The following is a 26,500-nucleotide window of genomic DNA, read 5'->3' as shown; positions in this document are numbered from 1 at the left end:
AAAAACAAAAGTTAAAAAGAAAATCTGCTATCAAGATTTAATCAGAACACTGGCAGCCTTTTAAAACAGTAAACATTAGCAAAGGAGCTAAACATCAAGTGAATTTTCTTCATCCCTTGGGCATCAATCACCAACTTTATCAGGATCTTGAACACCAGACGTCAAATAGCAGCACAGAATTTTAGTTTTAGGTATTTTCACTTATGCAGCTAAATTTGAGGGGGAGGGGAGAGGGAAATGGATTTCCGTCTACCGACTGAACTCAGGGCCGTGTGCATGCTACCACTGAGCTACACCCTAGCCCTCTTTCAATTTAAATTTAAAAACAATTTTTTTTTGAGACAAGGTCTCCCTATATTGCTGAAGCTGGCACTGAACTTGCCACCCTCCTGCTTCAACCTCTCACGTAGCAGGGATTACAGGCTTCTGCCGCCAGACCTGGCTTAGTGCATCTAAAATAGTTTTTATTGATACGTTGGCATTTTAAGCAGAAATGAAAGTTGAATGACATCAGTTTCAGTTACCAACAGTTTTAGCAGTCCTTACAGTTAGAAATCTGAGGGAATTACCATAACCAGGAAGCCTCACTGACCAGAGACTCCTGGAACCCACTGCTGTGAATATGGCTTGGGAACTTTCTACGTCAAATGCACTGATGGCTTTATTATGCACTGATGGTATGGCACACACTACACTCACAAGTTAGTTTTCGGGCGGTGATTTTGAACTTGACTAAATTATTAACTAAACTTTGAAGTAAACTTTTAATAGTTGAAGAACTAAATGACTTATTAAAAACCTGTTTGAAACACAAAATAAGAAAAAATGAGTAAACACGAATAGTGGCAAAGATGTCAATGGAAACAGCAGGATGCGAGACTGACAACAAACTGTTCCTGACAACCGCGATAATTTTGGTCACTCATATTCCTGCCTTCTCCAGTTCTGACCACCTCTTCAGCTCTCTCTCCCATGGGTGCTTTCACACACTAGGAAGAAGACAAGAATAAACATGCCTTATGGTTTTATGACATAACAGAGCTTTTTTCTAAAAGTGTCCCAAAAGGTCTTTGCTATAAAAGTTCTTATAAATGATAAAGTGTAAAGGAAAAGACAAACATTCGCTGCTATATTTACATTAAGTTCTAGTGTTCAGACATTATAACATCATTATTAATGACTTCCAAAGAGAAAGAAAAGTACTACTCTGGGTTATAAAGTTGACATTTGTGGTCTAACTTTAAAGCACCCCTTTCTTGTCAGCAGTATTTTTATTATTGTTATAGTAAGGATATACTAGTATACACAGTATTATTTTATTCCTATGATCTGCCTTAGTTTTTTGAGCAGTGTCTTATACGTACATCTAGGCTGGCCTGGGACTTGTCATTTAGCCCAGCCTCACTGCAGCTTGCAAATCTCCTTCTTCAGCTTCTCAAGTGCTAGGACTTATAGGTGTGAACCACGATCTCAGCCATATTGGAAATAGAGTAAGAAAATAACACATACATACACACTCAGGTGCACATAAGACATACAGACATAAAATCATGAGTTATAACACTTGTGTTCTTATCTTCATCATAGACACTGAAATTTGTCAGTTCTCCTGGAGTTCCCTGTGTACCCCACTCAGTAACTCCCTCTCTACCATCCCCATTAGGAATACATTCTATCTTGCTTTGGAGGTAACTTTTCCTTACTATTCTTAGTATCTTATTCTATTTTAAATATATCCACGAACACAGTATACCTATATACTGCTATTCTTTTTTGCCTTGAGACACTCAGCACTATAGGACCCACCCACACTACTAAAGAATTGCAGCAGATTTCCCTGAGGTACAATACTTCAGTGTGTGTGTGTGTGTGTGTGTGTGTGTGTGTGTGTGTATGTATACACATGTACATATAAACATAAACATATAATATTATTGACTTATTACTGTTTATTGTTATAGATTTACCTGTCAAAGGCTCCAGGATAACGACCAAATTGTAGCCTTCGAAAAGGAACAAACTTCCTATCCATGTGCCCTTTGAGTCGTAGGTGACCATGCCAGAGGTAGTTGCCACTCCTCTCGTGAAAGACGACCAAGTGGATGGCGTGAGTGGCCAGCTTACAGACATAGTGCAGAGGGATCTCAGTTCCGGAAAGCGAGTCTATTCCATCCAGCCGAGGATCTTTGCTTTCAATCTTCAGGCACTGGAATCCCATGTTCTCAGCCATCTGAAACCATCCATCCTAGCATAAGACAAGGATCAAGCATGAAAATTTAAAACCAAGTATCAGTAGCAAAACTAAAGCAATTATTACACCATTAATCAATTAAGCCATATTTTTGTCTTAATTTGCCTTTTTGCTAGAACATTTTTTAAAAATGAGAGTCGTGAACAGAGGGCAGTGCTGAGAGAATAAAGAAAGCTGTGCAGAATGGAGGACAGCCCTAAGGACTCTGAACATTAGTAAAGACCCCCATGGGACGCGAATGCTCACTTAGTGTTCTCTCATTAGTTTCTATGAAGTAGATGTTAGGAGCAGGAACAGAAAAGCAAACTTGCAATTGTTGGCTCCAATGGCTTTAGGAATGCTTTAACAGAACCCATACCACAATGCAAACATCAGGAACCTATTCCATCGAACCATAAGACAATGTTTGCATTTCAAAATCATTAAGACTTAAATCTTATTTATCAAGATTATCCTATATGTAGATTTTAGTAGATGAATAAGTATTAAGAGTATCTGCTAACTCAGTGGATTTATCTCCATCAAAACTCAAGCATCTATCGCTCAGGGAATATTGCAGAGCAGAGTCTGAAACACTGTAAAAGCCAGAATACCAGGAAGCCTGTCCTAGAAATGGCTGATATAATTCTGTTTCAATTACACACACACACACACACACACACACACACACACACACACACACGAGTTTCTGCTAGGTATGGTGCCCTATAACTGTAATCCTTTCAGAAAGATTATAAATTTGAGGCCAGCTTCAGCTACAGTGAACTCCTGATTCTTTTTTTTTTTTTTTTCTTTTTTTCGGAGCTGGGAACTGAACCCAGGGCCTTGCGCTTGCTAGGCAAGTGCTCTACCACTGAGCTAAATCCCCAACCCCAAACTCCTGATTCTTAAAGAAAAATCTTTGATTTTACTAGAAATTTAAAATCTCCCAAGAACTTTCACTTAAATTCCTACATTTGCATTTGGAAGTGATATCCACTCTTACAAGCATGAGTAGTTTTAAGTGAGGAAACATTTAAAGTCAGCTTTCAAAGCAGTAATAATACACGGAGTGACTTACTGTGTGTAAAGTGCATGCACACTGATTATCTCCTCTGATACCCTCAGAGACTCTGTGAGGTCGGCCAGGAAGGTATTATTTATGTCTAGCCTATGGTGTGGAACACAGAGCTTTAAGAAAGTAATCTCACGGGCCACAGACTTCAGAAACAAACGCTGAGGATCAAAGCTAGCACGCTCACCTGCTGAGCCATCTCACCAGCCCCTAGCTGACCTTTGCTTCCTCCATGGACTCTGTCTCGACAACTGTGCATATTTCTTTCTTTTAAAGTAGCAGTGTCCTGCACTCAAGGGACACTTTGGAAATGTGGAGGAATATTTCTTATATCAATAAACTGGCATCTAGAGGCAGAGGTCAGAACACTGGTGTTGTAAGTGACCAAGTGACCATCCTGTTTATGTCCTCATGATTTATGTACTATAGCCCCTCCCCAGTGGCTTCACCTAGTGTAATTAAGGCAGAGTTGCATACAGCAGGTGTTAGGTAGCTGTTGAGACCCTCTCTATCCCTCCATGAGGACATAAAGAGTCAACAAGGCCAGCTGGAATGTTTGCAAGAGAGCACAGCTGAACTCCCTAGACGGTAACTGCTTAGCTCAGGGTAGTCACAACACCAAGCAAGCAAGCAAGCAAGCAAGCAAGCAAGCAAGCAAGCAAGCAAGGAAGAAAGAAGGAAAGAAAGAAAGAGAGAAAGAGAGAGAGAAAGAGAGAGAGAAAGAAAGAAAGAGAATCCTATGAGCAGAGTAAGCTACTTAGCCAGTATTTACTCATGATAGGGTAGACTGATTGATGTAACTATAAAAGGGGGGATGACAGGAGGGTACAGGTATGCATATGAGAATTCCAGTAACCCTTATCTAAGTGAGATCCTAGTAACACATAGCATTTTTCAATGAGAAAATAAACAAGATAAAAGTCACTGGGTCCAAGGCTCTTAGTAAGTGGTAAAAGGAGAGGCAGACAGCACCCTAGCTTACTGAGGTCTGCGCCACTCTCTGTCCTTTTGAACTCAATACTTAAAAATAAAAATGAAGTTAAAAATATCACATTCTCACTTTTCCATAGGTTGAAACATCTTTAGACTATAAAATGAGAAAAAAAAGCAAGTCAACAAAGATCATATCCTTATATACACACTTGACCTGTTTCTCACCTGCATCACTGCCTAGGCAGAACCGTGGGACAAGATCTCTGATACTGAATTTGAGGCAACCAAGCAACCTGTAGCACACACTACTGCCCCAGAGTACACCACCACTCCACAAGGAGTCCCACCTACCAGGGACAACATGATTTATCAGATCTGCCATAGAATGTCTGCATTTTCGTGATGGCTGATTCGAGCTATCTTAATCTCTTTCCCACCAGACTCTACCACTTAAATGGTCTATATCCTATATCCCTACAGCTCTGCACTGGGGATCAAGTTTACAACACGTAAACCTTGGGGGAACACGTCTAAACTGGATGAAAACGGTGACAGATACTTGAAATAAAGAAGCATCTCTCTTCCTTATTCCTGTCTTCCTTTCATCTTGAAATCACAAAGGAGGATAGGAATGTAAGTAATTTTTGGAAACATCTAAAAACTACTCCATGAGTATCAAACTAATACCGTGCACATACAAAATGGAGGAATGGTGCTGTAGACAAAAATCCTACACTGAGAAGTGCCTTATGCAACACAGTGGAAATGCGGAGATGCTGAATATCCTTGTTGACTTCCTCAAGGTCATGATTATAGTAAGACCGACTATCCTAACAGAATATCTGAACAGCAATTTATTAGAAGCTTTGAGAAAAAAATCCCTTCAAAAGGTTGATACTCCCGTTCCTGCCTCATTCTCTGGTTTTGACCATGACATGATGTTTCTATGCCAGTACGGGTTATGCTGGAAAGATGGTGGAAATGGAGATAGAACTTCAGCCCTGGTGTCAGTGGGGAGGCAAATGAACATCAAGAGCCACCATTATTTCAGATTTTTACTGGAAAAGTGTCGGGAGCCATCTAGGAAAGGCCAAGGCTAGCAGGTGGCCCACCTTTTTACATGCCCTAAGACAGATGAGCTCTGAGAGGAAAGGTCCCAAGAGACTTTATCAGGGCTGCTTCTTGTAGCTGATATGCCTTTCCTGTCACTATTACATAGCCTAAGGATTTCTGGATATTAGCCTGCCATGTTGAGCAAATTTCCTATAGATCAACATAAAGATGAACTTTCATTAAATAATACTGTTTAGATGAATTAAAAATGTTATAGAATTCCTGATTTGGTTTTAGGAAGAAAGTTTTAAGAGATGGTTTTAGCTGTTTTGCTAAAAAGATGTAACAAAGTTAGAATCAAGAACAGAATGTTAGAATATGCCCACTCCTCATAAATAGTAAGCAAAGGATGCATAATACGGAATACAATGGCTTCCACAATTACACTAAAAGGAGAAATAGGCTTGGGACAAATTTGTGTTCAAGGAAAAACATTCAGGGCCAAGAAAGATGCCAAAGGTGTGCACTATGATATGGCAAGGCCATATGAAATTGTTGTTTTGAACTTATAATGAGCTTACAGAATGAAACACTGCTTTCAATGTAATATCAACATCCTCCTCCTTTTGTGTAACATTCTATCTATGAGGTAATTTTCTAAGAACTTTTACCTATAAAAAGGCCAGAGAAAAGAAAGTGTTGTCTTGGGGGGGTGGTCTGCCTCATCCATCCATCCACTAAATGTAAGTATTTGTTTGTCTATGGGTAGGTATGCATGAACATGGAGACAGATGATATAGGTGGTTGGCCCAGCCAGAATGTATGTGTGTATGAATGTATATGTATGTGAGCACTGTCAATATAAATGAATTTTCTTTCCTTTTCTTTTCTCTCTGGTTCACAAAGAGTTAATGAGCTCTGAGAGCCTCTTGCCTGGCCAGCAAGGAGAGGGGCTCAGGGCAGACTAGCCAGAGAAAGGCACTCTAGCAATTAATTTATTTACAGTAATAAAGAGTTAAGTTTTTTTTTTTAAAAAAAAAAAGATGTATTTATTTAATGTATGTACGTACACTATCCCTGTCTTCAGACACAACAGAAGAGGGCATCAGATCCCCTTACAGATGGTTGTGAGCCACCATGTGGTTGCTGGGAATTGAACTCAGGTCCTCTGGAAGAGCAGTCAGTGCTCTTAACTGCTGAGCCATCTCTCTAGCCCCAAGAGTTAAGTTTTTAGCACAGAACAATAAGAGTTAAGTCTTCAGCATTTATTTAAGCCAGAACAGTAAGAAAGAGTTAAGTCTCCAGTGTTTAATAAAACACAGAAATTTATAAAGTAAACTACAGAGAATTAAAGAGAAAAGAAGCCAGAAGTTTTCAGTCACAGAATAAGCAAGACAATGTTAACTCTCCAGAAACCAACAGCTTCCAGCCCCCAGTACAATTAGAGAGATTTAAAAGGCCAGAGGTCATCCATCTTTTGTCTTTCACCCAACGCTGTGGCTCTCTTCAGCTCTATTCCCCTGAGGCTGGGCAGGCCACCAGCAGACAATTAATGTCTTCTTTGCTCTAGACATTGTATCTAGTTGTTATTATTATTATTATTTCATTCATTTATTCATTTATTTTTACACTCCAGATTTTATTCCCCTCCCCATTCACTCCCTGAGAGTTCCGCATCCCACACCTCCTACCCTCCTGCACCCCCTCCCTCTTGACAAAGATATCCCTACCCCACCAGACCTCTAAACTTTCTGGGGCCTCCAGTCTTTTGAGGATTAGGTGCATCTTCTCTGACTGAACCCAGACCTGAAGTCCTCTGCTGTATATGTGTTGGAGGCCTCATCTCAGCTGGTGTATGCTGCCTGGTTGGTGATCCTGTGTCTAAAATATCTCAGGGGTCCAGGTTAATTGAGACTGCTGGTCCTCCTACAGGGTTGCCCTCCTCCTTAGCTTCCTCCAGCTTTTCCTTAATTCAACCAGAGGGGTCAGCAGCTTCTGTTTGTTGGTTGGGTGCACATATCTGCATCTGACTCTTTCAGCTGCTTGTTGGGTCTTCTGGAGGGCAGTCATGGTAAATCCCTTTTTGTGAACACCCCATAGCTTCAGTAATGGTGTCAGGTCTTGGGGCCTCCATATCTAGTTATCTTATAGCTGAAAACGTCCCCAATCCAATTTACAAAAGGAACTGTAGATGCCTGACACTTTCAGCTGGTGTAAGCTCACACCGTCTCCATCCTCTAAGCAGCTCACTCACCTCATTCTTCCACAGGTGATACTGCAGCGCGAACGCAGTGAAGTCTCTCGGAACACAGAAAAATCTGCATTCTGAGGCCGAGCCTTGAGAGGCATTTTTCACTTGTTCGAAATTTTTATTAATTGATTCCAGAATCCAAGGGTCAATAAGGAACACCGGCACATTTTGGCTGGATGTCAGCATAATAAATTTCTTAACTGCACGCTGTTTGAGAGAAAAATAATCTCTATGAAACCATTAAGTTAGTAGAATTCTTTTTCCAGTACTGGGAACTGAACCCTGGACCTCACATTTGTTAGGTAAGTGCTCTGTCACTGCAGAAGCCCACCATTCCAGAGGTAGAGGCGGGGGACTATTACAAAGTTTGAGTCAAGCCTGGCCTACACAGAAAGTTCCAGGCCAACCAAGGCTTCAGTACTTTCAAAATAACAGACATAAAAAAGACAAAACAAAGAAGCAATAAACAAACAAGTATTTTTTTTTAAATCAAAGGGTTTTTGTTGTTGTTGTTTTTCGGTTGGTAAAGCAGCATTTACCAAGTTTAAAAACTATGCTGACACAAGATCTCACGTAGGCCAGGCTGGCCTTGAACAGTGTCTGTTGCTGAGGATGACCTTGAGCTCCTGGCCCCCCTGCTACCATGTCTGGTGTATACAGTGCTTGAGATTGAACCCAGGGACCCCTGCATGCTAGGCAAACACTCTACCAACTGAGCTACATTTCAACTCTGCCCTCTCAGCATTGTTTTGCATTTTAATTAGGTAGAAAAAAAGTAAGAAAATGTATTTTTAAAATATGGAAGTAATAAAATTTTGTAAAACAAAAAGTGTAGTGTATATGTTCCATTATCTGTTCCTTTCCTCTTCCAAAGAAAGCATTGAGATTTTTATTCCTGATTATTAATCTCCCTTTATGTTTGTAGATTCATTCTGATCCATATGTTCATTTATTTAGGGAAGCAGTCTAGCTCAGTGGACAAGAATTCTAGAGATGGAAAGTTTCCATCTGGATTCAGACACTTACTAACCAACTAACTTTACTCACTGTAACTAGCAAAACTGAGAACAGCAAATAGATACTGACTTTATACGTTTTCCACAAGGACAAAATGAGACACTGCATGCAAAGCTCTTGGTAGAGGGTCTACCTTATGTCCAAGGTAGTGATTGTCATTACCTTCATTCAACACATATTTGAGGGGTAGATCAATCCATGAGCTACAGACAAAACTGTAACTGAGACTTCTTGTCTATGGTACATACCCATTGTGTGCTATCAAATCCAACTCGATTTCCTTTGGATTTTGATGAACCCGTTCCATTCTAACAGAGAAAAAAGGTTATTTTAGTAAATTCATAGCTCAGCATGCAATATCCCCATGCTTATTTTCATACTCAGAAGCAAACAATAATATAATTTTATATATTCAATCAACCCAAGATGTAAAACATTGAAAGAGTATCACAATTATTGAAATAATTCAATGGTATGGACAGCATTTCTGAACCAGTTAATGGTCATCATGAAAGACATCTGGGTTCTTTCTAGCTTCTGGTTATTATAAATAAATAATGCTGCTATGAACATGTGGAACATGTGTCCTTGATATATGTTGGAACATCTTTTGGGTATATGCCCAGGAGTGGTATAGCTGGGTCCTCAGGTAGTACTATGTCCAATTTTCTGAGGAACCTCCAGACTGATTTCCAGAATGGTTGTACCAGTCTGCAATCCCACCAACAATGGAGGAGTGTTCCTCTTTCTCCACATCCTCACCAGCATCTGCTGTCACATGAGTTTTTTATTTTTATCTTAGCCACTTGGACTTGAGCTTTGTACAGGGTGATAAGCATGGATCGATCTGCATTCTTCTACATGCTGACCTCCAGTTGAACCAGCACCATTTGTTGGAAATGCTGTCTTTTTTCCATTGGATGGTTTTAGCTCCTTTGTCAAAGATCAAGTGACCATAGGTGTGTGGGTTCATTTCTGAGTCTTCAATTCTATTCCACTGATCTACCTGCCTGTCTCTATACCAATACCATATGGGTTTTGTTTTTTTTTTAATCACTATTTCTCCTCTGCCAGAACATGACAAATACAGAGGCGGATGCTTGCAGCCAACCACTGAACAGAGAACGGGGTCCCTAATGAAGGACTTAGAGAAAGGATTGAGGGAGTTGAAGGGGTTTGCAACCCCATAAGAACAACAATACCAACCAACCAGAGCTCCCAGGGACTAAACCACCATCCAAAGACTACACATGGACAGACCTATGGCTCCAGCTGCATATGTAGCAGAGGATGGCCTTGTTTGGCACCAATGGAAGGAGAAGCCCTTGGTCCTGCCAAGGCTTGATGCCCCAGTGCAGAAGAATGTCAGGGTGGGTAGGTGGGAAGGGGTGGGTGGGTGGGGGAACACCCTCATAGAAATAGGGGGAGGGGGAATGGGATAGGGGGTTTAAGGACAGGAAACCAGGAAAGAGGATAACATTTAAAATGTAAGTAAAAAAATATCCAATTAAAAAAAAAAATCCACATCCACATTCCTGTGTCTCTCTGCTGTCTGTCTGTCATCCCCCCACCCCACCCCCAACCACTTCTCTGTCCTGTCCCCAGTCTCCTAAACACTGAGATTACAGCTAGAACCAGCTGTCTCTCTGAAATTAGGGTTCACCCATTTAGCTGCATATTTCTAACTTCATCTCCACACAGTTGGTGAAGGGATAGCAAAATGAATTTTAAAAAGTATAATGGTAAGCAGTTCCCTAGTGTCAGGGTCTGATACTTCCAAAGAGAAAAAAATGGTTTCCTCCCCATCTACTCCCTCTCACCAATCCAGCAAAGCAAGTGTCATTATCTCTAGTTAAAAGACAGCCCCAATGTCCACATTTATCATGATGCCCACTATTATCTCACACACTCTAGGTTACCTATAAATTAATAGTCCTTTTTAAATGTTCAGTGTCAGAAGGAATAAAGCAGTGTTATCAGTATTCATATAATTAGCCCCAAATTTATTTTAAATAGGAAGAATGTGATGGTCTAGAAATCAGAAGACCGTTTCAAACTCAAAGAAGCCTGACAGCTCCTTATGCTTTCAGTGTTTTCTACCTGTGAAGTATGAATATGTAGAAGAGGCTGGCAATGAGAACTGCTTCATCCTACAAATACAACATGCTCAACATTCTTAAAAAGGACACTTGTCTTCTCGTTAAATTGCATACTCAAGGACAGGTGCCAAAAGCAAGCTGTCTTTGTCTTACCATGTCTGCCATAGTGCTTCATAAATAAATGTTAGTAAGAATTTGGTAATTGGAAGAGAAAAGATGGAAGGAAGAGTAATTAAGGTAGAGCCGGATTCATTCTCTCACAAGATCTGCAAATTGGTAACCGTTGAATACCAATGTACATTTGAGGAAAATAAATAACAAAAATAAAGAGTAACTTTGTTATTTTCAGTCTTGACAAGAGATGGAAACTGCAGGCCGTCATTTAGTTTTCACTATAGCCGTATAGTAGGAGGAGACTGAATATGTTGTATTTTTTTTTTTTTTTCGGAGCTGGGGACCGAACCCAGGGCCTTGCGCTTGCTAGGCAAGCGCTCTACCACATATGTTGTATTTGGAATAAGTACATTTCTAGTGAGCTAGCAGATTATTTTATACCTTTTTTTGGAATTAAAGCCATATATCATAAATTCTACTCCTTTACCCAGTATAGTTGCCTGTATGTATGGTTGTTAGAACACAGGCCAAGAATGGAGTCATTCAAGGAGAATTCTAAGAGCTTGTAAGGAAATTCTCAGGACAAGAATCTTGTGACCCCAGTTCCTTCAAAACATAGATGTGTCCTTGCAATGTATTTTTGGGCTCTTCCCAGGTGCACAGGTGTAGTGTATAACAGTGAGTTTACTTCAGCTGTTGTTATGTGTGTCTAGGGAAAGACATGCTTTTGCCATGTGAGGCTGGACCTTGTGATTGTACACTTTATTCAGGTGACTTTCCTTAGCCCTCAAGTATAAATTGTCTGATGCTATAAATAAGGTTGGCTATTGCATGAAACTTTGGTCACCTCATTTTCAGGCCTGATCTCTTAGGTCCACGCTACCAACTAGAGTGGTAAAAATACAGTTACAGTTGTTACTATCACCTGTACCTAGAACACTCCCCCTGTCCAAACTACATGCTGATTGGCAGTCATTCCCCAGACTTCCTGTGCCACCATATAACATTAACATACTTATAATCCTAGTATTAGGGAGGCTGAGGCCAGAGGATCATTAGTGGGTTCTAGGCCAGCCTGGATGACATAGTGAGACTCTTCATTTAAAAAAAAAAAAAAAAAAGCCAAGATGAGCAACAGAAATCCAGCTCCTCAGTTGTCTGCCCATGTAAGCACACAGCTAACCCTGGCTGTTCACTTCTGTCACTGCCAATTCTTGACAAATGTTGAATAGGCCTTCATTCTGTGGGACCTTTAACATGTTTCCTCGTCCTATCTGCCTGTGGCATTGCTTTCTCTTTCCTGAGAAAAGGAATTAAAGAACTTTCAAGCACTCCCAATACTTTGCTACCCAGTGAAATTGCAACCACACAGTCTGACTTCCCTTTTCTCATAAGAGATAAGCTGTCTACTATATTCCTATTTATAGCCACTCCTCTACTTACTAAATTGCATGCCCTTTTGATTGACCAAAAACATTGGCCCAGAAATTTTCCTTTCTCTGCTGGGCCATTCCTATTAGCATATAAACACAATATTACTCTTCCTATTAAAAATAATTAAAACAAGAAACAGCAAAAACCTCTTGGTAGCCCTTTTCCTCAACAATTTGTTCTCCTTTATGGTACATAGTTGTGGTGGTGCAGCCATTTAATCCCAGCACATGGGAGGCAGAGGTAGAAAGATCTCTGAGTTAGAGGCTAGTCTGGTCTATAAAGATAGTTCCAGGACAGCCAAGGCTACACTGAGGAAACCCTCTACTGAAAGACCAACCACACAAACAAACAAATAAAAAACTCCCCATGTTGCTCTCATTGCCTTTAATTCTTTCTGATGAGATCACCTGAGCTCAAATCCACTCTGCCAAACACTCGCACAAAACTACACTGACTTTCACAATGCTGACTCTATTGGTTGTCAGCTCTTACCTCATTTCATCTAACAAGACTTGGTAACTTCTGCCTCGCTGGAACACTTCACTTACTGGACTCTCATGACTCCCATACTACAGTCTCCTGCTGTTTCTCTGGCTGTCCCTTCTTAGTCTTACTAGCTAGTTGTAGTAAATCTCCAACCCCAACGAGCCCGTGCAAGAACACACAACTTAGTTGTAATATTTATAAGCCGTAGGTCTAAATCGGGCAGCTTCAGCCCTGCACTGCTCTATCCCCAGCCAGGAGATCTCTTGAGTAGGAGATCTCTTGGGTAGGAGATCTCTTGCTACTTGCGGCTTCTCCGGGCCATGTGGTTCTGCTCCATCTCCCTTCCACCTCCTCTTCCTCTGTCTTCTTCTCTCCTTCCCTCTCTTCCCCCACTCTTTAAAACTTCCAGCCCTACCTTTCCCCTCCACTGCCCAATCACAGTCTCTAGCCTTTATCTGACCAGTTAAAATGGGGAGAAGGTTCACATAGAATCATCTAAATTATGTGATCCACTCCTCTTCGGGGCAGCACCCCCTTTCTCCTTTCCTCCCTCCCTCCCTCCCCCACCCCAGGCAGAATTAACATCAGAATACAAACAGCACCAGGGGGACCCAAAACAGCTAGTTCTCAATTCCTTGAAACAGCTCAAGGGGCCAAAGCTCAGATCCTGAGATATTCTCTCTTTTAAATCTATGTTCACTTACTTGGTGTCTCATTAGGTCTTCTCAATTTTAATTTTTATTAAATATTTACTTAATATACGTATATGACTGCTTTGCTTATACATACGTATCACATGTGTGTGGAGCTTGCAGAGGCCAGAAGAGGGCATTAAATCTACAGGAGGTTATGAGCAACCCCACAGGTGCTAGAAACCCTTGCTTTTTGGTTTCCAGTTGGGTTCAACCAATGGGATGCATCAGCTGGAGACTGGAGAGTAGGAAGAAGAGGAGGTCAGGTTATTTATTTTCTTAGTTCTCTGTTTGTGTGGACATTGGTTGGCAGTGGCTGCAAGGGGTTAAGAAAACTCATGTACAGATATTTAAAAATATTTCCTACTGGATAGTTGTACTGAAAACTTAAGGGCCACAAATAAGAAGGTGGGCAGACCCAGAACCTAAACAGAACTGGCAGAAGAATAATTGGTGACCACTGAATTCCAGTGACCTCACTGTGTGCAATTGAAGAAAAGGTATTCCAGAAATAGGATGCTGAGACTTAAAGAAGTGTCTTGTCCTTTCTGATGCACAGCATCTAATAATCAAATTCTTACAGGAACCCAAAATCCAAATTCTTCATTTGTATGACTGTTTAAACATGCCCACTTAGAGTCAACTGGTTACCAGCTTGTTAAAAACGTCAAGGTCTTCAGTACTTGATCTTCCCCCAATGGTTTATACACCTGCACAGACAGAGCTGAAAGACCCTAACAGGGGAGAAGGCGCATCCATCTGGGCAGCTGCCTTCTTCCGCACTGCAGTGCTGTTCCTTCACACAGGGACACCTCTCTCAAGTCCTCCATGGGCGGGACTCCTAAATGTTATCAGCAAGGGGAAGAAAGCTATCCGTCTTAGTAAACCGTCTGAAAGCCACTAATCTGCATCCTGAGCATATACAAAAGAATAAACAACATGTGTAAAAAACTGTAATAAAAGAAATCCACGTTTTCCCCCTGGGTAGTGAAGAACTGGAGGGGTGTGAGGAAGGGGGAGGGTGATATTTACACTATGACCACTACTTCCACTCTAGGAGTAACATATTTCCTTCAGAGAAGAATAAAGCAAGCCAAAAGTCAAAGACCAAGGGAAAATCTTCACATAATTTTTGTAAGCAGCCAACTTAAAAGTATTTCGAGAGCTTTGCTGCCCGTGTTCTATATGGCTGTAGGACTGATTCCCAGTCTTAATGACGGCACATGAAATAGTTCACTGTGAATAGCTGCTGCCATTCTCCTTTCAAACCTCTCCCTCGAACTGAAAACGAATTACTCAGCACACTGGGAAGGCAGCCCAGAACGTACCCTGCGACGGCCGCTGGGAACAGAACAGTGGTCTGAAGGCTCATCTGACTGGAAAGCACACGCACGCTCTGCTTCCCTGAGTGCTCCGTCTCTCGCTGAGCCACCAGCTCCATATTTCAACTGTCCTGCAGCAGCCTGAGAGCCGCTTTATTTCCTATCTGCCAATCGCAACACATTCTGCTTAAATAAAGCTTTACTTACACGTCGGAATGGCTGCATGAGTAAAGGTAACAGTTTTAGGTCCTGAGAACATTCTACTGAGATTCTGGTTAACTCATTTATAAAACAGTGAAAATATGGGCTCACAAGGACTCTAATAATTTCATTCACTCATTCATTCATTCGTTCATTCATTCAGGGGTGAGAGAAAGTATGCCATGGCCCATCTGTGGAGGTCAGAGGAGAACTTTGAGGAGCCGTTCTCCCCCTCTACTGTATGGGTTCCAGGAGTTGAATTCAGGATTGTCTAGCTTAGAGGCAAGTCTTACCCACTAAGCCTCTCACTAGCCTCTCAACTTTATTTATTTATTTATTTTTGTTTCCAGAATAAGCTTTATTGATCTCTCTTTCCGCTCACAACATGTAAACAAATAACGAACTCAACCCTTCCCTCACCTCCCGCCCTGGGGCAGAGGCCTCAACTTTATTTTTAAAATTGTAATGTAAGGGGTTGGGGATTTAGCTCAGTGGCAGAGTGCTTGCTAAGGCCCTGGGTTCGGTCCCCAGCTCCGAAAAAAGAACCAAAAAAAAAAAAAAAAAAAAAAAAAAAAAAGTAATGTAAGTCATTGGTAGGAAACAGAAGCTACTAGAAGCTATCAATATTTTAGCACGTTCTATGTAGAAAACACTAAGTGAGATGCGTCACATCAACTAGACTAGCTCGGTCAGCAATGTCACTGAGCCCCAGTCAAAGAAATCAAAGCTTAAGAGGTGATTTGCAGAAAGCCAGATGACTGAACTATGATTTGAACTCAGAGCCCATAGTCAAGAATTACTACACTGATCAAACTGTCAAATTATGAGTAACTTGAGGTAAGACCTTTGCCCTATTAAATCTGTTTTCCTGCTACATACCCTGTGCATTAACAAGTGATCATAAAATACAAGTTAAATAAGCACACTGAATTAAAACCACTTTAACCTGCTGCATGTAGTTAAAAAAAAAACAAAAAACAAAAAATAACGAATGGTTGAAACTTCCCTAGAAACATGTCTTCTCGGTGTGAACTGTCAGCTGACTCTGGATAGGCCCCAGTGTACAGTGTGCAGACTCTCACCATTTTGAGCCTCTAATGATGTGAAGTACTACTGTGCACTACAGAAACGGTCCTTTAAGTCTGGGATTCCCATCCTTCCCCAGGCAGGCTATCCAGAACTGACGATGCTGTGGTGCTAACACATGAGATAACAAGGGTTTACTACTTCACAGAGTACCACGCCAAGCTATGCTGGTCAGCAGGTGAGGCATATAAATACAGTTTTGATCCTAGGATGAGTTTATCAGGTGTAACCGCACTGGACAGTGAAGAACATTTGTACTTGATTAGAGCCCATGGAATGCTCACAATGCTACCATTCCACTGGAGTTTGTGTCTCAGGATATGAGGGAGGCCTGGCTGTGGTATCCGTTACCTCACTAACTGTCAGGACTGATTTGGCGGGCGAGGCAAGTATCCCTTTCCTCCCTCACTGCTCCATGTTTGCCCCTCTTGAAGCTGAGCACTCAGTCCGTCAAAAATGACAAAATCCCCCCAAAAGAAAAGTCAAAGGGACAAAGGCATATGAGAAGCTGTGCTCCCTGATAGAACATCCAAAGTTTGCACTTTAAAAACCTGAACTCCCGTCAAGCCTATTCCTCTATGAAATACAGTGGATTTGTTCCTTATCTTTAATTATTAGATAACTGGATTGATTTCATTTATAGATCACAGAAAATTTAAACATCTAAGCAAGTGGCGAGGGCCAAGAGGACATCAATAGTAATGCTCCAAACATAAGCAGAAACAGGCCTTCCTTATTCTAAGGCAGCAAACGGTCAGTCCCCTTCCCTAGTCCATCTCTCCTGAGACCCTGGAAAGCTGTGTGCTCATCCCAACATGGAGCCACAGGCATTCACTGCTATGAGCAGCTACCTGACTCCAAGCCAGTGTCTCTACTTCTTCATTCCCTCAAACAGCAGCAAAGGTTGCACTGCAATTCTTCAAGTAGGTTCTGAACCAAAACACACACTATCAGATGAATGCTATGCTAGCAAAATTATTCATCACTGACTTAGTTTAACTGGTACTATTAGGAATAACAATTTCTATTCATCAGGAAATGTGAATAGGTTAAATATTATTGAAGCATTATTTTTGACTTAGTTGTATAATTACAAAAACATTTAACTGAATTTTAAACTGCCTGTCACATCTTACAAAGATGAGAACCCCACTGTGAAATGTTTCTTTAAAAGCTAAACATTCTTAATATTCATACTGAAAGGTAAATATGTCAGGAGAACACACGGCCACGATGATGTGTAATAAGAGAAGGCAGTTACCCGTGCTGACAAGTAGTGCTTGTAGTAGTACAGCTGAAACAGCAGGAAGGCACAGCTCATCAGTGTTAGAAGGGCCAAGACCACGTTCTTATTGACTCTGCTCATTGGTCTATGCTGGTCTCTTGGGTGTTTGTTAACAGGAACCCAGTTGTTTTCATCTTCTTTATGAAACAGAATCTTGTTTCCTGTCAACAGAGGTACTTCTGCAAAGAAAGAAAGCCAATTTGGCAAGAAAAAAAATAACTTCAATAATAATTATTGAGAGAACACACACACACACACACACACACACACACACACACACACACACTTATTTATGTTTACCCAAGTGTGGCAGTACATGGCTTAATGCTGAAGCAGGGGGATAGCAAGTACAAGGCAAGCCTAGCCTAGACTACATAATGAGGTCAAGACCAGCCTGAGTTCCATAAAAAGATTCTGTCTCAAACAAACTAACAAACATTAAAAGCAAATCTAGAAAAGAAAAAATAAAAGGAAAAGCTGTCTGCAGTTCCACAGAACACTACAGCCAAGAAGGGATGCAGAGGGAGGCTTCTCCAATGTGTCTGACTCAACAGCTGTCTTGGGACCTCTAGACCTCAGGACGTATGTCTGACAAGTTCAGAGGTGATGCTACTCCTGACCATACTGAGAACCACTTCCATAGGAAAGAAGTGGGACAGTTTTTAGCCAAGGAACATAGTATCCAGCTGTTTGTTTTGTGAGGTGTGTATGTGTGTATGAGTATGAGATATAGGATGTTCATATATGACCTTGGTATTTGCAAGGGTAAAGAATACTTTGGTAAATATTTTGGTCTTTCATCCTAGGCACCACCCCTGAGTATCTTTTTAGAATAAGAAATTTAGTATGTATATACTTTCCACCTCCTCTCCAACACATCATCTTAGGTATAGTTAAAGATCCCCTAGTATTTAGCTTTATTTCTTCAATATTAATACATTTTTTTACTTAACATCTAAGTTTTCTGCCTTTTCTTCCCTGGTTATAATTAAAAACTGACAAAATATGCTTCTTTCATTCTTTCTTTCTTTCTTTTTTTTCCGGAGCTGAGGACCAAACCCAAGGCTTCCTAGGCAAGCATTCTACCACTAAGCTAAATCCCCAGCCCCTTTCTTTCTTTCTTTCTTTCTTTCTTTCTTTCTTTCTTTCTTTCTTCCTTCCTTCCTTCCTTCCTTCCTTTCTTTATTTATTTCTTATTTCTACGTGGTTATTTTATTCTGTCCCGTACCTGTTATTTCGCTTTTACTCCAGTGTCCCACGGTGACTCTATTGCCATACTCTTTGCCCACTCACCTCTGCAGCTTATAAAAGAGGATGTGAAGTTACTACTTACTGTTAGTGTTGGCATTGTTAAAAAACAATGTCAGAAAGTTTGGCTGTGAGAAGCTACAGGATTTATATCATTGCCTTGTAATGTTAATATTCTCTTGATAACATTCAATACCACAGCCTCACATACGGGGAATCTGATCTGTTTAACAGAATGTACATATACATTCCCTACCAGTGAAACTCAACTCTTGTTTACCTAGACTATATAAGGATGGTAGTTACTATATATTCATTTTCTTTAGTCTTTCAACTTATAACAATTTCTTTATAGAAAGCTTTTTGAAGTTATGTTTAAATAACTTCATTAGGACACTGGATTCTCTATTTTTAGAACTAAAGTATAACTCCCTCACTCCCCTTTCAGTTCATTCAACTTCCAAAGCCTGTCATCGAGTCATCTTCCTGAGGCTTCAATGTCAACTTTCCACTTCAATAGGCTGCTTCTTCTCAGTGTGTGTCTTTCCTTCCTGAACTCTGCCAGGCTGCTGTCTTACAACCAACTCCTAGCTTTTGAGCCACTGAGTATTGCCTTTATTTTTTTTGGCAGTGCTGCTAACTGAACCTAAGGCCTCTCTATGTAGGACTGGCAAGCACATAATCACTGAGGGACAATACTGTCATTTTAAAGACTTTCAAAAGGTGACTGTTAACTCTAAGTCCATGCATGGGTATATTCGCATGTGTGTAGGTGCCTGTGAAGGACAGAGGCATCCAATTCCCCTGGAACTGGTTACAAGCCGTAGTTGTGAGTCACCTGACATCAGTACTAGGAAGCAAACTCAGATCCCTGGGAAGAGCAGTATATGCCCTTAACCACTGAATTCTCCATCTTTCATCAATTTTCCCCTTCAGCTTGCACCGCTCTCACTTATTTTCTAGTTTATTTTCTTCTCATTGTATCATTTTTAATGTTCACTTTCTTTTAGTTACTTATCTTTAAATGACCTGAGCTCCCCCAGATCAATTGTTCATAAGAATAGAGGGGTAGGAGGGAACATGTTCTAGACAAGATGGAGGTTTTTTCTGACAGAACAGTTTATATATGTGTGTATCTATGTGAGAAAGATAGAGAATACATGTTACATGTGAAAAGTCAAAACATAACTCCTTCATGGTATCAGAAACAGGTGCCAAAGAGTGTCTGACAATCTCTCGCTCCATTTTGCTTCTGGACAGATAGTGCATTTGTGTATACATGCTTGCTTTTCTTCTTGCTAGTTAATTCTGCCAAACTGTGGCTGCTCCCCCACCTTCCCTACATGTCCTGACCTCTGTACAGAGGGAGCCATGTCTCTGTTCTATCCGTTCTGAGATCTCTATTTACAAGGATCTTCCTTTTACCTGTGGCAACCACCTCTCAAACATTTCAGTTTGGGGTCACAGCAATATTTGCGTTGGGGAAGCTGTGTTAAGATCCATCTTCCATTTTTCATGTTTTTTTCAGGGTAACTTCAGATTGAATAAAGTACAAGTATTTTCACTCTGCCATTTTAATTAAAGTCCTAAGTCTTTGTGCGGAGCTTTGAAACAATCCACACACACAATCTGAATCTACAAAGCAAGCACAGAAGAAATCACGTAAGATCAACTACTATCCATGGGAGGTACCTCAACAGAGATGAGAATCGCCTGCCCCATTTGTAGATAATGTACCAAAATATTGAACTCAATCATGATTTTTCTCCACAAACCTGTGAAAGTCAGCAACATCCATCAACGCTGATGATGGCACGAGTCTGCTGTTAACTAAAACTTACTATAATGATTTCATCAGGGCAGGTCCTGGATAACGAGATTATTTCTCAGTCTAGATTTCAGCTCTCTCTCATATATGTGAAGGCCAGCACACCAGAGTACTGCATGCTGCTTCCTGGTGACATCTAAGCTGGCACCTAAGCTTACCATTGCTAAGCTGCCTCCAAGTCCAAAATAATATACTGGTTTTTTTTGGGGGGGGGGAGGGGAGCTGTCTCTACTTTACACTTAATACAGAATTAATCCACTAATAATATAGTTACCACTTAACCTGAGCAATGGGATAGTTTTAAAAAGAAGTGTCTCAGGGCAGCACCACTGACCCTGGCTTCTTTGATGGCACAGAACCTAAATCAAGATAACATTCGGGTACGTATTATTTGATCGGCAAGAGTCCACACAGAATGCCCATCCTTTTAGCTTTCGTTTCATCTTTTAGTATCAATTTTACTACATATCACCACATGAACGAGTTTGGGAAAGAGTGGTTCTAAGAGCCAAACACGCTTGTGATGGAAACGTGGACAAAGTTCAAGATCGTGTTCAGAATCTTCCTGTAACCAAGAGCTACAGTCTTTTGGTGTCACTGCTGACATTCAGCTATGCCCCAGTCTGCAGAACAAAGCAAGTCAACTACAAATGGAAGAGAGTAGTGCAGTTCAGTACATGTGCGCTTAGGGACTTAGGGAGCAAGATGGGAGGCACTAAAAAGAAAATGATACAAAAGATGCACTTGCAAGTCAAAAAGAAAAAAACAAAACAAAACAAAAAGCAAACACTTGTTTCACCCCAAGTGACTAGAGTTTGCCGTGCTGGAAGGTAGACGCACACTCCACTGGAGGAGAAAGGGGATGAATCATGAGGCTCAGGCAGCTGTGAACCCTGTGAACTACAACAGCAGCCACCTGTCTGCATGATCAACCCACTGGCTGTACAACAGCGGCGCAAACGTTATGGGAGGAGCTAGCCACCTCGTGACTGGATGAAAGACGGGCTCTATGAGATGGAATTTATAACTGGCATTATTAATGGGGCCAAGAACCTGAGACTAGACAGGTCGGAGGCCCCAAGAGAAATTTCACTAAAATTACCCTGCCAAACGGACATAGAAATAAAATGACTCCTAACTACATATTGCTCTACTCACAGATCACTGCACTGCTGAACACTCATCAAAAAAGAGACCCCTTGCAGTAGACAGCAGTTAACGTGTTAGGGACTGGGTCTAATCCTGTCTCAATTCAATTCGGCTCCCATAGGCCGCGTTCTCAGGTGCTGAGGGAGACCTAAAGGACAACCGGCATGTGAGAACCAGGGAGAGTGGACACATGGGCCACTCCCCCAATTGTTTGGGGGTAGCAGAGATGAAACAGAGATTTTAAAAGATGTAACTAAGAAGTACTAGAGGGGAATATTTGCTAGCAGTGGGAAGGATTAGAACTAACTAACCTTTGAGCTAGTCAAGGTAAAATTAACTGGTGTTGCTGGGAACAAAGCAGTCACTAAACTCACTGCTACAAACATAGATACTGAAAACTATACAGACACTGAGAGCCTTTGGAACACTAACTCCCAAAGAGAAAGCCTTCCCCTCAGAGCTCAGGGATATATGTAGAAGAGGAAAGAGAAAGCCTGTAAGACCCAGAGGAAACAGCACTTTTCCAGACACAACAGGGCTGATGTACAGTAGAGCTGAGACTATGACAGCATGCACAAGCCCTGCGCAAGTCCAAACCAGTCAAAATCCCAGCACAGAGAAGGGGAAGTGGGCAGAAAGTCCAGCCCTGAGCCAAGAAGGTATCTGCGGAGAGAAAACAGGTTTTCTTAAACAGAGTGACAGAGTGTATCAAGCATAGCTCGGGATAGGCCGCAAGCTCATTAATAGTTGGCCAACCACAAAATAGACCCCATGTAGTTTTGTTTTGATTTTTATGATAGGAAGAACTCAAAGTTGAGTGTGTATCAGGGAAGAATTTGGGGTGGGAAAAGAATATAACCAAAATACATTATATAAAAAAATCAAAGTCTAGTAGGACCTAGTGGCACAGACCTATATAATACCATCTACTCCAGGGGGTAGGCAGGGTGATGGTTAAGTTCAAAGCCGCCTGAGAAACTTAGAGAGACTGTCTCAAACTGAGCAAGGAGCAGGGCCTGTAGCTCAGCAGTGGAGTGCGTGCATACATGAGGCCCAGGACGGATGACGTCAGTGGATCTTTACCTATGCAATATTCACTCACTTCTTAATCCTTTACAAAACGACCTCTACCTCCCCACACTGTCACTTGGAAGATGAAAAGGTAAGATAATGTACTCTCTCCGTGTGATATCCAAAAGCACATGGTGACTCCTTTCTGAATATGCTGTAAGGAAAGTTCCCTGAGGTAGTGACAGGAATAAAGCAGCTAGGGACGAGAGGTTACATAGAAAGTCAGCTAGGTAAGGTTGGATTTCAGGCAGAGAAATGTAGATGCTTTTCTTTTTATTTGATGTTTTTCCTATCCGAACATAATTCTGTAATAAAAAAATTAAATTAAATTTAAAAAAGTGTCTCAAGCAGGCATGTTAGTGTAAGCCCCTAATCCCAGCACTTGGGAGACAGAGACAGGTGTATGAGTTGGAGGCCACCCTCCTCACCAGGCCAGACAAGGCTACTTAGTGAGACCCTGTTTCAAAAAAGCAAAACCCACCACCAACAGCAACTTTTTTTTGCCAATGTGTTCTGGTTGCTAGAACGGAATGTGATAAATTAGTTGTTACTGTGTGGGGGAGTGGGGGGTGAGTGCAAAGCAGTGTATGCAAGTCTGTGGGGGTCAGGCTCCCTCTGGTGCCATTCTTTGGGTACCATCAACCTTTGTGAGTGTGTGAGGGCAGGAATGTGTAGGCCACAAAATGCCCAGTGTTTGCTCTATCACACTCTACCTTACTCCCTCAAGACAGAGCCTCTCATTGACTTTGGAGCCAGGCTGGTAACCAGTAATCCTCTCACTTCTGCTGGCTCCCCTGGAGCCTCAGGAATCCCGTCTCCCTGTCCCCAGCTCTGAGGTTACCTGCAGGCCACCCTGATCTGGGGATGGAAGTCCGATCAGCATGCTTGCAACAAGCGCTTCAGTGACTGAGTTGTTGTCCCAGCTCAAATCAAGTTATTTGATTTACATTTCATGTACGTGAGCTTGCTGGCTAATTTTATGTCAACTTATCACATGCTACAATAATTGGGAAGAGGGAACCCCAAATGAGGAAATACTTCCATAAGACTGGACTGTAGCCTGTAGAGAATTTTCTTGATTAGTGATTGATGTGGAAGGGCCCAGCCCATTATGGGTGGTGCCACCCCTGGGCTGGTGGTCCTGGGTTCTATAAGAAAGGAGGCTGAGTAAGCCATGGGAGCATGTAAGCAGCGCTCCTCCATGGTCCCAGCATCAGCTCCTGCCTCCAGGTTCCTGCCCTCAGTGCTTTTGATGATGAACTGTTATATGCAACTGTGTGCAAAATAAACCTTTCTTCCCCAAGTCACGGTATGGTATTTCATCACAGAAAATATTAGCCCTAAGACAGTGAGTAAAGCCTTTCCCTCAAGGGACATGTAATTAATTGCTTGGCTGTGGGCATTTACCCCAGGCTGGTCTGTCAATCGTTATGTAGCTGTTTCCTAGTGCTTTTCTTGTCCTCCAAAGTGCTGTTATTACAGGTGTGAGCTACCATGGCTGGCTCACAGGTTGACTTTTATTTATTGGAAATCTTCAAAGGTAGAAAGGCTGGAATATCATTCTTTATAGCCGAGAAAGCTCGAGACATACAGGAAAGTGGCTTGCCTTGTGCTACCTGAGACATTGGCGATCTCGATGAAATCTGAATTCAGTTCTTTAGACTCTTACCTAAGCTTTTAACTACCCGTACCCATTTACATCAAGTCTTTCCCGATATCCCCCAACTGATAATGTAAACGGAAGACCGGAAAGTTCCTACATGCAGTTATCTGTCATCGCTAACCACGCCCACTGTATTATTACCATCGTCATCATATTATTAAGCATAGTGAGCACTCCTTCAAACGATCTATAACCACCGAGGAGTCTCAGAAGAGAGGAAAGAGACTGGAAAACCAACCACCTACTCCCTTCGAAGGGTGGCAGATGGCTGCTCTACACAGAACTTGTCTTTCGCGCAGGACCAAAATTCGCCTCGTGGAACCCTCCCTGGGTGGCCATTCTCCCTTCCTTTCCCAGTGAGTTCATGCCTCCAGCCACCGCGGAGGATGCACTCAGAGCAGCGGGTTGCAGCAGTTCCTCCCCTGCGGAGGAACCTTGGCAAGGAATTGGTCCTCACACCCGACCGATCGTTCTACTCGCGTGGTTCGCTCTCGCCGCCCAGCTCAAACATCACTGTTCCAACCCGGCCTCTACAAGCGTCTCCATGAACCTCCAAAAATCGAAGCGGTGTCAGGATGATCAACGAACAGCATGGGCATGTGAGACCCATCTGTCCCTGTGGCGGCAGCAAGCTCGCGTACCTGCGGCCGACGTCGGACTCCTCCCCGCCGCCGTAGGGCGGGCACCCAAAGGGTGGCGGACCGCCGGCCAGGGTACGAGTAGACCAGCGACTCATGCCTGAGGGAACCCGCCCACGCCCAGGCTCAGATACACAGCCCGGAGGCCCTCATCTTACCTAACTCTAGAGCTGCGGCGGAAGCCTCGCTTTACGGCAGTCACGACGACTGTCGCAAAGAAACCGTCAAGCGCACAGCTGCGTTCGCTAGCCCGAGTAGCCTTTGGCCGTACAGGTTTGCCAACGTCTGCTGCCAAGTTCTCGGAGCCCTTCTATTTGTCTGGCCTTTAGAAATCTGCAGTCAGCCATCCCTCCAGCAGCGTCCTGAGGCTGCCTGAGGTTTAGGAAAAACAGAACTGTCTCCCCTAGTGTGTGGCTCACCAAACAGAGCGGAGAAAGTGCAAACTTAGGATGGATAACGACTCTGCCCCCCCCACCCCCTCCCCCCTCCCCATTATCATCCTCTCTCCACATTCTGCTACTGTGGCCAGAATGGGGAAGAGCAGTATGTAGGGATGGGTGTACTCATAAAGTTGAGGTGCCTACTAGACATCCAAGTCTAGAAGATGCTATCTTCCAGTTTGGGGCTTGAGAGAAATATAGACGGTTTTGGGCCTGGCATCTTTGCTTTTAGCGGTGTAATTTTAAGAGTTAGCAAAGATCAGATGTGGATTTTGATAGGAATTTTTGAAAATTAAAAAGCATCAAAGAAATATTTTAAGTTCTCTAAAAAAATTACTAATGACATTTAGTAAAAAAAAAAAAAAAGAAGAAGAAGATGATGAAATAATTTACCCTACATACCTCGCTCTGTATCATTTAACTCAGACCAGCCTTAAACTCTACTTAGCCCAGTATGGACTTCAACTCATCCTAGCACTTCCACATCTCAAGTGCTGGGATAACAAGTTTGCATCACCATGCTTGTCTTAAAACAGAATTTTTCTAAAAATTGTGATGGAACGTGGTTATGTCAAAATTTTTGATTAAGTCTGACATGCCTATAACTCAAGCATTTTGGGGAGCCAAGACAGGAGAATCTGGAGAGAGGCCTTGTCTTTCAACACACTCATGAGCATGCACACACATAAACACACACACACACACACACACACACACACACACACACACAAATGTAATTGATGCCTACTGGAGTAATAAGAGGCGATATTTAAAAAGAAATGAATGTTGTTATGCTCAATAATGTCGAAATTATAAGAATGAAAGGAAACTTTCTAGGTTTTAGAAGTGAATACATTTCAATGCATAGTAAATCTTACCCTGTATAAACCTTGAAAGAGGCAGAGGACGATCCCGTTTTCTGGTCCGGGTTAAGTTTAAGGATGGATCTCATGGTTTTTCCTGTATAAGCACAGTTGTAATGTGCTATATACATTATAAAGTTTCTGTTACTGTAAAGTGTACCAGGGTTTAGAGATATATGTAAAGGAAAGAATTTAGAACACTTCAAAGAAAATCGACAATCCTTTTGGTTTTCCTAGACATAACTTGTCAGCAACTTCTTTGGGCAATTTACCTGTAAATTTTCATCCACTTGCAGGTGACTTTATTGTTTTTAATATAAGT

General features: G+C 41.9%; 1 protein-coding gene across 32 annotated transcripts in view; it reads right to left on the bottom strand.

Moving 5' to 3' along the window:
- The window catches only part of Fktn (fukutin), a 56,464-nt gene extending 31,396 nt beyond the window's left edge, over positions 1-25,068 (bottom strand). For 5 of the 32 annotated variants that reach the window (XR_015619823.1, XR_015619827.1, XR_015619828.1 and 2 more), the window contains exons 1-5: positions 25,034-25,068; positions 17,255-17,457; positions 8,808-8,867; positions 7,546-7,749; positions 1,968-2,245 (exon numbers count right to left, since the gene is read on the bottom strand). Coding sequence is in view for 25 of the 32 variants with exons in the window: in XM_087549703.1 (XP_087405829.1) it covers positions 1,968-2,245; positions 7,546-7,749; positions 8,808-8,867; positions 17,255-17,359 (647 nt within the window). In the remaining 7 variants the exon portion in view is untranslated. 32 annotated transcript variants of the gene reach the window in all.
- Positions 25,069-26,500: the final 1,432 nt, after the last annotated feature.

Source organism: Rattus norvegicus, chromosome 5, assembly GCF_021556685.1.
Source record: "Rattus norvegicus strain SHRSP/BbbUtx chromosome 5, alternate assembly SHRSP_T2T, whole genome shotgun sequence".
Taxonomy (NCBI): Eukaryota; Metazoa; Chordata; class Mammalia; order Rodentia; family Muridae; genus Rattus; species Rattus norvegicus.
The sequence above is the reverse complement of the archived record's forward strand: the minus strand, read 5'-3'. Positions and strand labels throughout refer to the sequence as shown.